Raw genomic sequence first — 16,492 nt, 5'->3', positions numbered from 1 at the left:
ACTTTAAACATCAACCTCATAGCCCTTCTTAGTTAGCCAAGGAGCTTTCCTGTTAGGAGAAAAGGAGAGAATAGGGAGCTAGGAATCACACCTGCTTGGCCATACCTCCCCACAACCATGAAAAGCCATTCTTCCAGGCCAGAGGGAAAAGTGTGGGCTCCTAGAGAGCTGCTGAGGAACCTGCAGAGTCTAGTGGCCAGGAGTTCACTGGGCCCACTCACCGAAGTTTTTCCTTTCTCTGCTACTTGTCCCTGTGTTTCTTTCTCCTTCTGTCCCTACATCAGCCATGTCTCTTGTGTCTTGAGTTCAAGTGCCCCCAAAGAACTGCTCTGTCCAGATCTCACAAGCCTGGTCATCTTAAGTTCCGCTGACCAGCCAACAAGCAAATAGCCAAGGGTCAGATCCTTTCTCCTGGTCAATTCACAGTGTTCATGGTGGACAGTGGGAAAGGTCAGGAAGTACAGAGATGGCCAAATGTAAAGAAGTGCGCAGGGCCACTTTTGTCAGCAAAGAACACACGTGAGCAAGCTTCTGAGAGCTGGGCTAGCTCTTAAATCTATGGGCATCCCCAACTGAACACATGCAAAATGGAGCACATCTTATTAATCTCAAACCAACTTCTAAGGTCTGCATTTCTACAAGGGCATCGTCATTGTCCAGGTTCTTCAAGCACATAACACGGGAGGTCTCCCTCATTCACAAATATCCTTGTCTTCTCATAAAGTGGCTGTTCACTATCCTCTATCCTGCATTCTCATTGTCCCTGTGCTTTTTAACCAGGTTTCACCACTTCTTGACTTTCTTATTCCAACCCAACCAACTTACTGTTTCTAGATTAGGCCTGTAAACAGCTTCCAAAGCTACCACTCCCTGCTTGAAAGTATGGTCTAGTCTTCCCACCCCTCCAGCCAAAATAGGTCCAAAGCCCTAACCCATGCAGTCAACCCACCATAAGGCCTATGTGTACTTACCTAGATGTACCACATTTGGTCCCTGATAATAGCTAAACTCACTCCTGTCTGAAACACAGAAACCATTCTATTTATGCCACTTCCTCCAACTGAGAGCATTCGTGATCCTCCCAGGGCACTACTTGTCAAAATCCTGTCATTCTCCAAGGTGGATTCTGTCCATTTCACTTTCCCAAATTCCCCAGATAGATGAGCTCTCTCCCTTGGCCCCACAGCACTTAATTTAAACTTCTAGTACTTTTAGCCCAGTGCTGTCCAATAGAGATCTATTGGTGTACTGCATACTTGACTTTAAATTCTCTTACTAGCCACACTGAAATTAAAAAGAAACAGGTGAAATTAATTTTAATAATATTTTAACTTAATAGGCCCAAAATATTAACATTTCAACACATACTATAAAAATGGAGATATTTTTTCATATTAATTCTTCAACATCTATGTATTTTATACTTGGAGCACATCTCAATTTGGACTATCCACATCTGAAGCACTCAAGTGGCTGCTGTATTGGATAGTGCATGGCTAGCTCTTTCAAGCCCCAAATTGGGAGGCTCACTTCACTCCCACTCCTACATGCCCATTTAAACTTCATTTTTTAAAAGACTTTATTTATTTATTTGACAGAAAGAGAGCGAGCACAAATAGGGGGAGCAGCAGGCAGAGGGAGAGGGAAATCCCAATGCGGGGCTCAATCCCAAGACCCCAGGATCATGACCTGAGCCAAAGGCAGACGCTTAATGATTGAGCCACCCAGGCACGCCTCCCATTTAAACTTTAAACTTTAATACTTGAGGCTAAGGATTATTCCTTCCTTATATTGGTATGCCCTCGAGCAGGAGTCAGGAAACCATAGCCCATGGGTCAAATTGGGCTGCCCACCTTTTTGCAAATAAAGTTTCATTTGAAGATAGCTTGGCTTCTTTATTTACATTTGTCTATGCTGATTTCACATGACAATGGCAAAGCTGAGTCTTTTCAACTGAGATCATATGGCCCACAGAGCCAAAAATATTTATTATCTGTTCCTTTATAGAAATGGTTTGCTGACCCCTTTCCTAGAGCAGTGATTCCCAAAGTGTGGTCAGTGGGCCAGCGCTGATCAGCAAACTGTCATCAGTCCAAGATGAGAAGCTTGCATCAGAATGTAAATAATTTTTTTTTGTAACAGGACTTTATTAATGAAGAAAATAGTATATTAGTTAACAGTCTGGCACTAGCTCCTTATCTCACCACGACCATTTAATTGACTTTATTGTAACTTTTTTTTTTTTTTAAGATTTTATTTTTTATTTATTCGACAGAGATAGAGACAGCCAGCGAGAGAGGGAACACAAGCAGGGGGAGTGAGAGAGGAAGAAGCAGGCTCATAGCAGAGGAGCCTGATGTGGGGCTCGATCCCAGATCGCCGGGATCACGCCCTGAGCCGAAGGCAGACGCTTAACCGCTGTGCCACCCAGGCGCCCCGACTTTATTGTAACTTTTGCCATATAATTTTAAAAATTTTATAAGAAAGACATTTTTTAAATTGCTTCTGAGTCTTCAGCTGGCTTAAGGCAGTCTCTCTGACTCATGTCCTGCGTATAATCTCTATATTTTCTTACAGGATTTGGTTTTGGTTTTATATTTATGCATTTAAACCAACTAGAAGCTTTAATATTATTTAAGCAAGGGCTCCAACTTTACTTCCTTCTATATATCCAGTAGCATCATTTAAACCTACCTTTTCTCTCACTAAAATGAATGTTCTTTTTCATATAGTAAACCATATACACTAGAATTTATTTTTGGATTCTCTATTGTTCCACTGACCTATTTGTCTCTTTCTAAGTCAATATGAGATTGAATCAATTAGTCACTTCATAGCTCTATTAGTTACGTATTACCACAAATGTAGAGGCATAAAACAGCATACAATTATTACCTCCCAGTTTCTGCAGGGTCAGGAATCTGGGCACCGCTTAACTGGGTCTTCTGTTTCAGAGTCTCACATAGCTTCCATCAAGGGGTCAGGAGGCTGCAGTTTCATCTGAGGCCTACAAGGGGAAGGATCTGCTTCCAAGATCACTTGATTGTTGGTATCATTCTGTTGCTTGCAGGCTGCCAAACTGGGGGCCTCAGTTTCTTGCTGCCAGTCAGCCAGAGCTGCCCTCAGTTCCTTGCCATGTGGCCCTCTCCATAGCAGATCACAATATGGAAGCTTACTTCTTCGAAGCCAGCCAGGGAGAGTCTCTCAGGAAGGTAGACATTACAGTCTTATCTAATGTAATCATGAACATGTATTCACATGCATTTGAACATCTTTGTTGTATTTAATTAGAAACAAGTCATAGGTCCTCTCAGACCCAAGTGGTGGAGGTTACATAAGGGCATGAATACCAGGAAATGGGGGTCAAGGCAGCCATCTTATAGTCTATCTGCCACAAGAGTATATTCGGATAACTGGTAGGGCACCTACTTCCTTTTTCATCTCAATTTCTCTTGATTTTTCAGGCATTTGTTCTTCTATATAAACATTATTATTTTATCAAGTATCACCCTTACCCCTCAAAAAAGTCCTGTCAGGATTCTATTTGGAATGACACTAAACACATTTTTAGAAAACTGGTATTTTTATGATAATAAATCTCCCCACTCAAGTACACAGTGTCCTTTAATCTGTTCAGATCTTATTTTATGACCTTCAATAAAACTTCAGTTTTCTTCATATAAGAGCCTTGTCTTTCTCGTTAGCTTTATTCTAAAGTAGTTACTATATCTGTTGCTACTGAGACTGGAATTTTTCCTCTCTCTCCTTTTCTAAGACTTATGCTAAAATAATGAAAAGCAAGTAATTTTTGTAATTTTATCTCGTATCCAATTGGCCACTTTAACAAATTCTCTTAGTTTTGTTTTTTGTTTTTTTTTTAACTAGAATCTATTGGGTTTCTTAGTATACAATTGTATCCATGAAAAGATCCAACATAAAGGTTTTTGTTGTTTTTTATTGCATTGGCTAGATAAACCAAAATCATAAATAATCATAGTAAAAAAGAATCCTTGTCTAGTTCCCAACTGACTCAAATGTTTTTAATATTTTATTATTTTAAAAAAATATTTACTGTTGGTTTTAACATTTATTGAGTGGAAATGATCTCTGTTAATAAAAGAATAATGGTAGATACTCTACCCTCAAGGAAATGGTGTATAACTCCCCACTCCTTAAGTATGATCTAGGCATAGTGACTTTCTTCCAAAGAATACAGTATGGGAAGACGGAAAGAGAGTAACTTTACCATCTCAGCAGGTAATCAAGGTCAACATCAACAGCAATAAGTCATCTTGATAGTATGCACCCTTCATATGTTGGGATGAAAATGGCACTTAACCTCTGTGGTCTTTTTTCCCAAAACACATAACCCTAGTAACCATGAGAAAAACATCAGACAAATCCCAACAGAGGGCCACTGCACAAAGTATATGACCCCTACTCTTGAAAAATTGTCAGTCATCAAAAACAAGGAAAGTCTGAGAAACTGTCATAGCCAAAAGAAGTCTAAATGTAATACTAGTAAATGTAATATCGTAGCCTAAATTGGATATTAGGTAAAAACTCAGAAAATCTGAATGAAGTGTGGACTTTAGTTAATAATGTATCAATCCTGGTTCACTAACTGTAACAAATGTACAATACTCATATAAGATGCTAATAATGGGAAAAACTGGTTATATAGTATATGGAAACTATGTACTATCTCCACAATTTTTCTGTAAATTCAAAACTGTTCCAAAATTAAAAGTTTACTGAAAAATAATAAGGTAAGTCATCAACACTTCATTTAAGTGACAGATTTATATTTATTTATCCTGCATAAGAATCCTCTTATTTCAATGACAGAGCTAAACTCAGTGACCTAAACTTGTTATATCTTTGGTTCCTATTCAAACACTTTTGCAATCCCAGTTCTTTTTGGTAGCAAACTATAAAATCCAAAAAGTTAATCATCCTTGCTTTTCATGATAGGGAGTGTTGTGATCAATTTACTCATTTAACAGACATAGTACCTCCCATGTGCAAGATATTAAGGAAAAAAAGCAACACATTATACCATAAGGAATAAGATGGCCAAAACATGTGTGCGTCACACTTTACAAAGCACTTGAATGTCATCTAACTTTCAAACACCTGACTAAGGTACGTAAGCATGGATCTCAATCCTGAAGAGGGAACTGAGGCTCAGAGATACTTATGTGACTTGCCTGAAGTCACACAGCAAATGTCCAAATCAAGACTTCACATAGGACTGATTTCGAATCCCCTACAAGAGAGGGCAATAGTTAAAAGAATACCAAGTGACTGATAGAGTTTAGAATATGAAACAGAAATTGAGTGAAGTAAGAAATCCTCAAATGTTTCATTAGAAATAGAAAATGAACAGAAGTAGTGATGAGAATGTACAAGGAACATTTACCACCCACACTCATATTATCAAGCTTCAGGTTCCTTTTCAATGCTACGGGGTCTACCTTTGGGAAGTCCTGGAACAATCCCTGGAAATCAGAAATTCTCAAATAATCTTTGTGGAACGATTAGAACAATTAACTGACCCAGGAATTCTGTATATCACCATGATGATGTTTGGAGTAAAGTGCGGAAGCAACTTCATTTCTCAGAGAAGCAAGAATTGGTAGTCTGGATCTTCCAGCTTGGAACCATGGCCCAGTTTGTCGGTAACCTCGCGGAAAAGGCCCCGGCGCTGGTGAACGCTGCTGTGACTTACTCGAAGCCTCGATTGGCCACATTTTGGCACTATGCCAAGGTTGAGCTGGTTCCTCCAACCCCTGCTGAGATCCCTACAGCTATTCAGAGCTTGAAAAAAATAGTCAAGAGTGCTCAAACTGGTAGCTTCAAACAGCTCACAGTTAAGGAAGCTCTGCTGAATGGTTTGGTGGCCACCGAGGTGTGGATGTGGTTTTATGTCGGCGAGATCATAGGCAAGCGTGGCCTCATTGGCTATAATGTTTGAAGACCAATTTAACATCTGTTTATATGTGGCTTATTATTTGAGTGTTCTTGGACCATGTGTGATCAGACTGGTATTTGAATAAAAGAAGCTTATGTATCAAAAAAAAAAAAGAATTGGTAGTCTGAGGCAAGAATAAAAGTCTCTATACTTCTGGGGAGAGGAAAATTGATTATTCAATAGGTATGGTAACTAGTAACCACCAGCACCCCCTTTTAAACCTATTTGATCAATGGCAATTCACCTCAGTCTAATTATCAATGACAACTCAACTTGCTTCAGGGAACATACTTCTGAAAGCCAATTACAATGACAGTCTCAGAGAATTCAAGGTCAACCAAGCAGCAGCAGACACTGCAGTGAACACACTTTTCAGAGTCAATCAACAACAGTCTCAACCAAAGGGTTCTAAAGCCAAGGTCAACCACTCATGCCTCTGTAACCAAAGCAACTCCCAAATACGACCACACTTCCCTAAAGGATCAGAAATCTACTTTACTCATAAACTCTCTCTCTCCTACTTTGCTTTTTGTTTCATATATTGGATAATAGTCTAACCTTTTGACAGAGGGCAACCAGGACTCTTTTTAACTTCTTCTAAATGCAACTGTGAACAGAAATAGATACACCCTGAAGAAAAGAAACTACTCCAAACTCCAAGATTTCCATTGGAGACCTTTGCCAGAGACCAGTTCAGTGGGTAAGAAAAATACAAGATGGGCTACATCTTGCTTGTGGAATCTTCTCAAACTAGCTTTAGCACCATAGATCACGTCACAGAAAAGCATTCATATGGTAAGAATTTATTTATAACAAACTATATCACAGACCACAGAATCACATCCCAGGAATCAGAATCACCTTGTGAATGGTTTTAAAAAATACATACCCAGGCTGCTCTCCAGATCAATTAAAATCAGGAGATAGGACCAAACATCTTTTAAAAGTCCCTTGGTGATGCTGATGAGTACACCCATAGTTAGAAATGAGTAGCAAGGTCTCCCAAAACTGACAAGGACACTTTGATTTACTAAGAGACACTGGAAACCTAGCTTCAGACTTTGGAGCAAAGCAGAACAAATCAATAAACCAACACTAGATACTCAACAGCTAGATATTCCCTAGCAATCTCCAGATCCAGGAGACTCAAGGTGAACCAGGGCTGCTATTATATATTGAGTTCTCTTGGAATCAATGGTTCTCAATCCTACTTGAATAGCTGAATCACCAGAGAGATAATTTAAAAGACCGAAACGCTGGTACCCAACTCCAGACCAACTGGTTCAGAATCTCTTAGGGTGGAGCCTAAGCATATATTTTAGGTCTCCTTAGGCAATCCTGATGGGCACACAGGGTTGAGAATCACTGATCTAGATTGCTCAATTAGTATCTATACCTGACCCATTCCATCTTCTAGTAAAAGGCACCTGCAATTTCTCCTAAAACAGATGATGAAAACACCCACTCTGTCTTACAGAAAGCACTAAAGAAAATCTTGCACAATAGAACTGTGATCCTTAATTCTACCACCAAACTATTTAACATGCTTTCATGTTCAACTGATCAAATAACGAAAAGGAAAAACGAAGAAAAACCCTCTCCTATCTTTTCCCCTTATGTCCTTTTCTTGATGAATATTGGGGCTCTATATAAAAGAGGCCAAAAATGTGGAGCCAAGAATGAAAAGCCTTCTGTCATGGCAAGGGGGATAACAGCCAAAAAAAGAGAAAAAAAATTAAAGATTTATTTATTTTAGAGGTGGGGAGAGCATCTTAAACAGACTCCGTGCTGAGCAAGGAGCCCAGTTTGGGGCTCGGTCTCAACCCCAAGATCATGGCCTGAGCCAAAACCAAGAGTCACTTAACCGACTGTGCCACCCAAGCGCTCCCCCAAAAAAGAAATTTAAGAGCAGTAATCCAATGATCTGTTTGCCATGAAGAGAGAATCCAAATCAGAGGATGCTGTAATGGGAACAAAGGAGGAAAAGACATATGAATATATTTTAAAGTGTGCTTCGATTTGGTTTAGCAGTGCATTAGTCACCCATGTCAAGGGTTTGATACATTTAAACAAAGAAACACAGTCAGAGATGACTTTCAAATCTCAGCACCTTCTGAGGTGCTTACTTAAAACAGTATATAATGCTGAACAGTCAATGACTCATAAGTAATGTAGCTCATGGTAGGGTCAAATCAAGAACTCTGGCTATAATTAAAATTGAGGAAAGTATTTCATTCTAATTGGACAAAAATTCAGCTAGTTTCTAAGCAACTACTAAGTGGAAAAGACTTAATGGTCCCCAAATGCTATAAAAGGTAGTGCACATATCTTAACCACATATTGCATATAGGAAGTAAAGTTGATTAAGAAAAGACTGTTCAGATTATAATGTACAAGTCCTATAATAAACATGAAGGGTTATCTTTGTAGTAACAGAAAAACGGCAGAGCAATAATCCATTTAACATCATACTTTGAACTCTGGTGTTTCCACATTAAATTAATAGAGCAAGGTCTGAATTAGGTCAGAAGGCACATGGGCCTTCACCTGGCGGGAAGAAATTAGAAGAGCAAAAAAGCAGCAGCAACCTTCACAGCTTCATTCTCATTTATCCAACTCTAGTCCCTGATGGCCATGTGACCTTAAAGAGGATGTGCCTTAGTTAGTCTGTTAAAACCTAGAACACTCCCCTTGACATGCATAAAGCTTTTTAAAAACTGAAAAGTAGATACCAATATCTACTAGAAGAGCCCAACTATTGCCATTTTAGATGCTCTAGTCAATCACTCACAAACAACTATGTATTTAATTAGTACCATGCAATGAAGAGATACAAATATAACGGACTTTCAGTTAAAGATGATGGACTGAACACATCCATTTACCTTGGCTATCTCCCAAAACTTCACTGAAATGACACTAAAAGGATTTTTAAAACCCACAATAACAAAGAGAATGGAAGAGGAGACAAATGCAATGACATTTTGGAAGCTGAGAAAAAGCCAGATCTTATGGCAGCTATGAGAAAAGCCAAGAGCAAAATATTTGCACACAAGCACCCTCAAAAGGCAGCTTAATGTATACCTGGAACTGGGGATGAAAAAGGGGCTAAAATAAGAAGGATCTGGTAAAAAAAAAATCTTTTGTAAAAGTAATTAGATCCCCTCCAACTTCTGTCTCTGGCCTTTCCCCATTCCAGCATAGGCTCGGATTTATTTTCTAGGGAGGGTGAATAAAACAGAGGGTCTCTGAACTGCGAAACAAAAGCACAGTGGACACAGATCCTATACTTCAAATAGGAGCTTGACAAAGGTTCATATACTGCACGTGAAGACATCCAAATTCCTAACTTTTTTCATTTAAAGAGAGGATTTGAAGATGCTTCTGTAGGAAATCTGATCAGACCCAGGGAAAAGACCTAAAGATACTGACCTCGTTTCCAAAACTCAATTGAAAAAAAAATCAACAAACTCCCATTTCATATAGTAGGAGCTTCCAATCAGCTTTTTAGCTCTACTCTTAAACATGTACAGAACAAAGAGCAAAAGTTTATCAGAAATTGGAGGTCTGTAATATGCCAGAAAACAGAGAAGTTTGAAGGAAACCATACAGAAGAAGCAAACTTTAAAAAATCACTAATATTGCCAGAGGGATTATAAAAAGAGATTACATTTTTGAAACAAGAGCAAGATGCTAGGAAAAGGAATATTCAGATCTCAAAAAGGAGCTCCTAGAAATCAACATATAAAACACAAAATCTAGTGGGAGAGATGTCCCACAAAGTAGAGCCAAAAAGATGAAGAGGTAGGGGCACCTGGATGCCTCAGTCGGTGGAGCATGTAACTCTTGATCTTGGGGTTGTGAGTTCAAGCCCCATGTTGGGTGTAGAGATTACGTAAAAATAAAATCTTAAATAAAAGATGAAGAGGTAAAAAATAGGAAAGAAAATTAGAGAATCTAAGAGGTACAACACTGAAAGGGAGAATAGGGAAAATGAAAGGAAAGTAATAAAAAAATTCAAGAAAATTTCCCCAAACTGAAGAAACTCAGTGGCCAGACTGAAAGGATCTACAGGAAAGAAATGAAAACAAACACATAACAAGACGTATTCTGGTCAAATTTCAGAGCACCAAGAATGAGTTTCCAAAAATTTTCAGAGAAGGAAAAGCAGAATTTAAGAAGAATTAGCATAAGATTTGATTTCTCAATAGTAACAAGAGCAAGAACATTGGGAGGAGGGGAGGAGACAGCAACACTCTGAGGGTAAATAATTTACAAACTAGAATTCTATACTCAGCCAAACTATCAAATTAAGTACAAGAGCAAAATAAGATTTTCACACCTGAAAGACCTCAAATTATTAACCTACCATGCATCCTTTTCCACAAAGTTACTAGATTTGCTCCACCAAAATGAAAGAACAAACCAAGGAAGAGAAAAGCGGGACATATAGGAAACTGAGGATCGAACATAAAAGAAGACTAGATTCCCCAGGATGATGGTAAAGGGAGATTAAAATGATGTTGGCTCTTTCAAAGGCCCAGAGAACACTAGTCCAGATTGAAGGTCAGAATGCTCTAGGAGAAATGTCTCCAATGGGAACAGACAGGATTCATGAAGTGTTTGAACATACTGAGTGAAGATACACAGCTCTTGGGGAGAGTATGGGGAAATATTAGGGGCAAACATGGAAAAGGATATAAGCAAAGGATATAAAACAAGGCAATTTTAACTACAGGGAAAACAAAAAGCTGTGCAAGTAATCATAATATACACACTAAATGGCTCAGCTGTGAGTAGGCTTACCTAGTGAGTAGGCTTACATTAATGTAACCACTGACTAGTGCAACCAGAACAATATACAATAACGATAAATGATATATTGGGGTCTACCCCAATATAGAAAGAATGTGAATGTGAGAGAGCTAAATCTTCATCTTCCATAGTGGGAAGACAATATATAACACCTAATACTGAAAAGTTGAGTAGTAGAAGAACAAGGGCATTAGTTAAAAATGAAGCAGCTGCTAGCAAAAGTTGGTAAACATTCTATTGAGATACCTGGGATATAAATGCCATTTATTGAATGTTTATTGAATTACACTGATATGCAAAATAATAAGTATAAATTTTAGTATGTGCCAAGATTCAAACACTTGGTAAAATGTTAGGGAGTGCTCTTTAAGATATTTTTCTCCTCTATTTAACCCAAGGACCTAAACTTTCTGGATGACAAAAGAAAAAAGAAAAACATTTTGACCTTATTCTTTTAAATCCTCCCCAAGAAAGGTTGGTGATGCTTACCAAATGAAAAAAAGAATCATTCATATTTCGCCATAAGAGAATTTGATAGCACTACTGATGAGCTAATTAGGTCCCTGGATAGTCAAAGAAGAAATCAAATCCAATATATGCTGAAATGGAGCAAAAGGTATTTCTCTTCACACATTATTTATTTGATTTAGATGCAGTGGATTAAGAACTCAAAAGAGTGTCTAAAATGCATTAAAAATTATAAATCAAAACAATTTACCTAATAAGTGGCATATTTATAAAGTTGTCCTGCTTGTTGTTGAAATAATTGTATTTGTTGTGAAGAAGAGATATTTTGTTTTGTATTAGGACAAAATAGATATCTTTTTTATTCAAGTTTAACAAATTAAATTCCAATCCCAATTTTAGATTTTAGATAACTAAAATGTCTGGCAAAGTAGCTGATCATAAAAATATAGTAACTGAACTATCATTAGGATAAGCGATTCTTGGGGCGCCTGGGTGGCACAGCGGTTAAGCATCTGCCTTCGGCTCAGGGCGTGATCCCGGCGTTATGGTATCGAGCCCCACATCAGGCTTCCTCCGCTATGAGCCTGCTTCTTCCTCTCCCACTCCCTGCTTGTGTTCCCTCTCTCGCTGGCTGTCTCTATCTCTGTCGAATAAATAAATAAAATCTTAAAAAAAAAAGGATAAGCGATTCTTTATTAAGTCCTGTATCCCATGTTTGTATACATCAATATCAGGAATACATTCAATCACCGCACGTACCCTGAAAAGAACACTGTTTTTAAAAGCCTCCCGATTAAGGTAAATTAAAATAAATAAATGAGCCCAAGAGTAGTCAATAAAATTTCATTTATTCATTCATTCATTAAGTAAATACTTCCTGGGTAAACCTATTATGTGCCAGGCACTGTTTGCTAGTCTTTGAAGCACAGGATAACTTACTCCTAGGTGTGTTTTTTTCCTCTTCTGCTATAAATCTGAAAATGAAACACATAAATCAGGGAAAAGAAAGGATCCATTTACCTAGCATTCAGGTGATGTTACTTACCGAAGACAAATCATCTTACCCATTTAGACACTATTATATAAAGAACTACCTACCTTTCATCTTCAAAAAAGAATTACAATCCACCACAGAGACTGTTTTTCTTCTCACTTGGGATTGTGTTGAGCATGCTCTGGTATGGTGGTTGCAAACACCGGAAAACACAGTTAGTTTTGCATAAGACTTTATTTTTCTTCATAGGACTTACTATTATGTCAAGTCCAATAGTGTATAGGTTGCAAGCACTGTTAACATTTTGAGCCAGATAATTCTTTGCCGTGAGGGCCTGTCCTATGCTTTACAGGATGTTTAGCAGCACCTGTGGCCTCTATCCACTAAATGCCAATTGCACTCCATCCCCAGCTGTGAACCAAAAGGTCTCCAGACATCGCCAAATGTCAGATGGGTGGGCAATAAGGTCCCCTGTTGAGAACCACTGCTTTAGAGGAACACCTCAGAAGGGGAGAGTGGGAAGAAGAAATCTTCCCTAACATTAGATTTCTGCTTGAGTAAATGCTCAGGTACAGCCACCTCTTGATGCTACTGGTCTACCACTATTTTAAGCTCAAATGTCTTCTCGTCCGAAGTCTAAACCGGAGGAAGGGAAGAGAGGTAGTCCTATTAAAACAATTCACAAGGAACACAAAGGAAACAATTCTGCCTAATCTTCCCTCCATCTTCCACTTAAAAGAACAACAACGTCATCTTTTTTGTTAATTACCTAACCTAACCCCAGAAGTTTTGACAGATATTGGAGTACCTACTATGTGCCAGACATAGTTCTAGGTGCTAGAAAAAGATAAATTTCTCAACTGTATTTCCTGAATTGATAAATCACTCTAATAAACAGCATTTTATTCATGATCTTGGATTTGGCAAAAGATTCCTAGATATGACACTGAAAACACAAGCAAGGCAAGAAAAATAGGTAAATTGGACTTTATCAAAATAAACTTTTGTACTTCAAAGGACACCATCAAGAAAGGGAAAAGGCAATGCACAGAATAGGAGAAAATATTTGCAAATGATATATCCAATAAGAGCCTTAAATCAAGAATATATAAAGGACACTTGCAACTCAACCCACATAAAAATGGGCAAAGGATATGAATAGACATTTCTGCAAGAAAGATATACAAATGACCAAAAGCGCATAAAAAGATGTTCAGCATCATTAGTCATCAGGGAAATTCAACTCAAAACCACAATGAGATATCTATGAGGATGGTTAGAATCACAAAGTCAGATAATAACAAATGTTGGCAACAATGTGGAGAAATCAAAACCCCCATACAATGCTGGGGGGGGATAAAAAATGGTGCAGTCACTTCGGAAAACAGTATGGCAGGTCTTCAAACAATTAAACATAGAGTTACTATATGACCCAGCAATTCCCAGCAAAGAGATCTGAAAATACACATTCATACAAACATTCGTACGTGATCATTTATAGCACTGTTCACAATATCCAAAAGGTAGGAACAACCCCAATGCCCATCAAAGGACAAACGGATGAAAGAACTGTAATATAGTCATACAGTGGAGTATTATTTGGCAATAAAAAGAAGGAACATGGAGGAATCTTAAAAATATTACATTCAGTGAAAGAAACCATTCACAAAAGACCACATACTATATGATTTATATGAAATATCCAGAATAGGGAAATCTACAGAGACAGAAAGTAGATTAGTGATTGCCTGGGGAGGGGAGGGTGGAGGGATGATAGCTAAATGGTATGGAGTTTCTTTTACAGGTAATGAAAATGTTCTAAAATTGGGGTGATGGCTGCATGTATCTGTGAATATACTAAAAACCACTGAACTGTACATTCTTAAAAAGGTGAATTATATGGTATGTGAATTATATTTCAATAAAGCTGCTTTTTAAAAAAGCAACCAGCATTTAGAGTACAATGGAAAACAGGACAGTTGGACAATACTTTATTAATGAGAATGTCTTATTTAAAATAACCTCGAATCTGGAGAGATCTCATTCTTTTGGTTGTGAAATGATTGAATGTTATTTAAACTACTGAAAATGCTCCAGGTAAACATTTTATTTAAGATTATAAAAACTTAGAACGCAGGCATCAAGAACTTCAGAGGACATAAAATGTAGTGTTTGTTTAAGATGTATTAGGGGGCATTAATTAATTATATGCACGGGGTGGGGGCGGGAGGTAAGCAAGAAGAATTAAAGAGATCAGATGAAAAGCTTCAGTCTAGAAGACTCCTTCTTCACCAGCCTGCAGTGATGCTGGAAGAACAACACTCCATATATACTGTAAATCTTATTTTTCATGAAGCTAAAAATAATCACCCATATGATTTACTCCAGTAACAAATAAGAGGTCAAGTAAATACTAAAGTGCCAAACACAGAGATTTAAGGAAATAAATAATAAACTAAACCAGTTCCCAGGAATGGCTACTAGAAAGTTTCGGCAAAAATGTTCAACCTGTGTCGTTTTCAGTCCAAAGTCCGTTTCTGTGTCTGCCTTGTGTGATATACCAGTTAATCTAATCCTGTCTCACTGCAGAGCTCTTGGAATATCTGGTCCCCAGTGTCCACAGTTCCCCGACCTGAAGAATCACCAATGCCAGTGACAAGGAAATGCCCGCGGCGGTCGGGGGCATACATTAGAGATTTTTTTTTCATCCTTAATAAATCTCAGCTTCTGCCTTGGTCATTACAAACAGTTGGTCATTACAAACAGCCTAGTTCACCATCAACCTAAGTCTGGGTACCTCACACAGTACTATGCCCGGTTTCAAGCCAAAATTAGGCCTAATTGGGGCGGGGGGGGGTGGCACAGAGAAAAACAACCAAAGGCGGGATTAGCTTTTTCTACAGAGCCTCAGGTTTCAAAATGAGTGCCTTGAAAGGTGAAATGACCCAAATTACTGGAGAGGAGGGGGAGGTGGTAACAGACATTTATTCTCCTGCAGGGTGGCTGTGGCTTGATGTGGAAATGAGGAACTTGGGAAGGGGGTTTCTACATGGAAAGAGAAACAACAGGGAACAGTCTTTAGGTACCACCCACCCCTCCAAGTGAATCACTGCAGTGTCAGCCCGCACTGATTCCACGAATTGCCAAACAGGATGAGGTAAGGCACAAGCCTCCCCCCCCACTCCTCCAGCTACCCCCGCGCGCATAAGGGCGCATCCCTCCTCGAGGTGCGCCACGCAGCCCCCCGAGGCCTCAGCTAAGGGGATGACGTCACCCTTCTGCATTGAGCTTCAAGGACTGGGAGCAGCACTGGTTAGATGGAGAGTAGAGTTGGGGCGCTATTGCTGTCACCAAGTGGTGGGGGTCTTCCCTCAGGACTCTGCGGATTGGGTTCGCGCAATAACAGACCAGATGAAGAGCGGAGGGTGGAGGGGAATGGGAAAAGGGTCGTAAGACCCACCTCTTGGGTCCCCGGGGAAGCTCAAAGATGCCCCTAGTTTATGTAAGACCCTCTCCCCTCAGTGCGTCTCCGCGCAACGGTAGCTCCCTCTCCCCAGCAGTGCGCTTGGGGGGCTCTGGTCGCCCTTGCCCCAGCTCCTAGCACCTCCCTCTCGCAGCCCCGCTGGGTTGGGAATAACCGGGAATCTGGGATCAAACCCAGTGCTCCCGCACCCTCTCCCAGCCAGGTTAGCTCCTAGAGGCACCGCGAACAGGCTGGTAAGGGAGGTCGGGGAGGGTTGTCCAGAGAGGGAAACAGATGAATAAACCCGCAACTTTCCCTAGAGGCTGACCCTATCACGAGAGCTTAAAAAAATAAATCAGTGCATTAAAACAAATTTGGGAAAGGTCGACAACCTGCAGTCACCGCCACCACGCAGCCCCCTGCAGCCTGCACCGGGCGGGGTCCAGGGTCCGAGCACCCCGCCATCCTGCAGCCCCAGCCCAGCCCCCCGAGCCTATCTCCTTAAGGAGGGGACCGAGATGAGATTTTTGGTTTGGGTTTTTTTTCCCTCTTTTCCTTTCTCCTAGCATCACTAAAAGGATTGACCGCCTGGAGGCCCGGCCACCCGCGCGGCTTGGCCACTCACCCAGAAAACGAAGGAGTAGATGATGAGGAGGGTTTTGAGACAGGTTATCACAGGTTTGGTCTCCATTCTCCTCGATGCCATACTACAGAGCTCCGGCGGCGGCGGCGGCGGCGGCGGGCGGGCGGGCGGGCGCGCGGGAGGGGGGAGGAGGCG

General features: G+C 39.9%; 2 protein-coding genes across 2 annotated transcripts in view; one reads left to right on the top strand and one right to left on the bottom strand.

Moving 5' to 3' along the window:
* TSPAN7 (tetraspanin 7) overlaps window positions 1-16,472 on the bottom strand; it is a 126,031-nt gene extending 109,559 nt beyond the window's left edge. Inside the window, exon 1 of the mRNA XM_002913471.4 lies at window positions 16,340-16,472. Within this exon, the coding sequence (XP_002913517.1) occupies window positions 16,340-16,420 (81 nt within the window). The 5' untranslated portion in view covers window positions 16,421-16,472. The remainder of the gene's footprint in view (window positions 1-16,339) is intronic.
* Window positions 5,643-6,087, top strand: LOC100466794 (ATP synthase subunit g, mitochondrial). The gene has a single exon (XM_002913472.4). The coding sequence runs from the start codon at window positions 5,666-5,668 to the stop codon at window positions 5,975-5,977; it is 312 nt and encodes a 103-aa protein (XP_002913518.1). The 5' UTR covers window positions 5,643-5,665; the 3' UTR covers window positions 5,978-6,087.
* Window positions 16,473-16,492: the final 20 nt, after the last annotated feature.

The sequence above is a fragment of the Ailuropoda melanoleuca genome, chromosome X (assembly GCF_002007445.2).
Source record: "Ailuropoda melanoleuca isolate Jingjing chromosome X, ASM200744v2, whole genome shotgun sequence".
Lineage (NCBI taxonomy): Eukaryota > Metazoa > Chordata > Mammalia > Carnivora > Ursidae > Ailuropoda > Ailuropoda melanoleuca.
The sequence above is the reverse complement of the archived record's forward strand: the minus strand, read 5'-3'. Positions and strand labels throughout refer to the sequence as shown.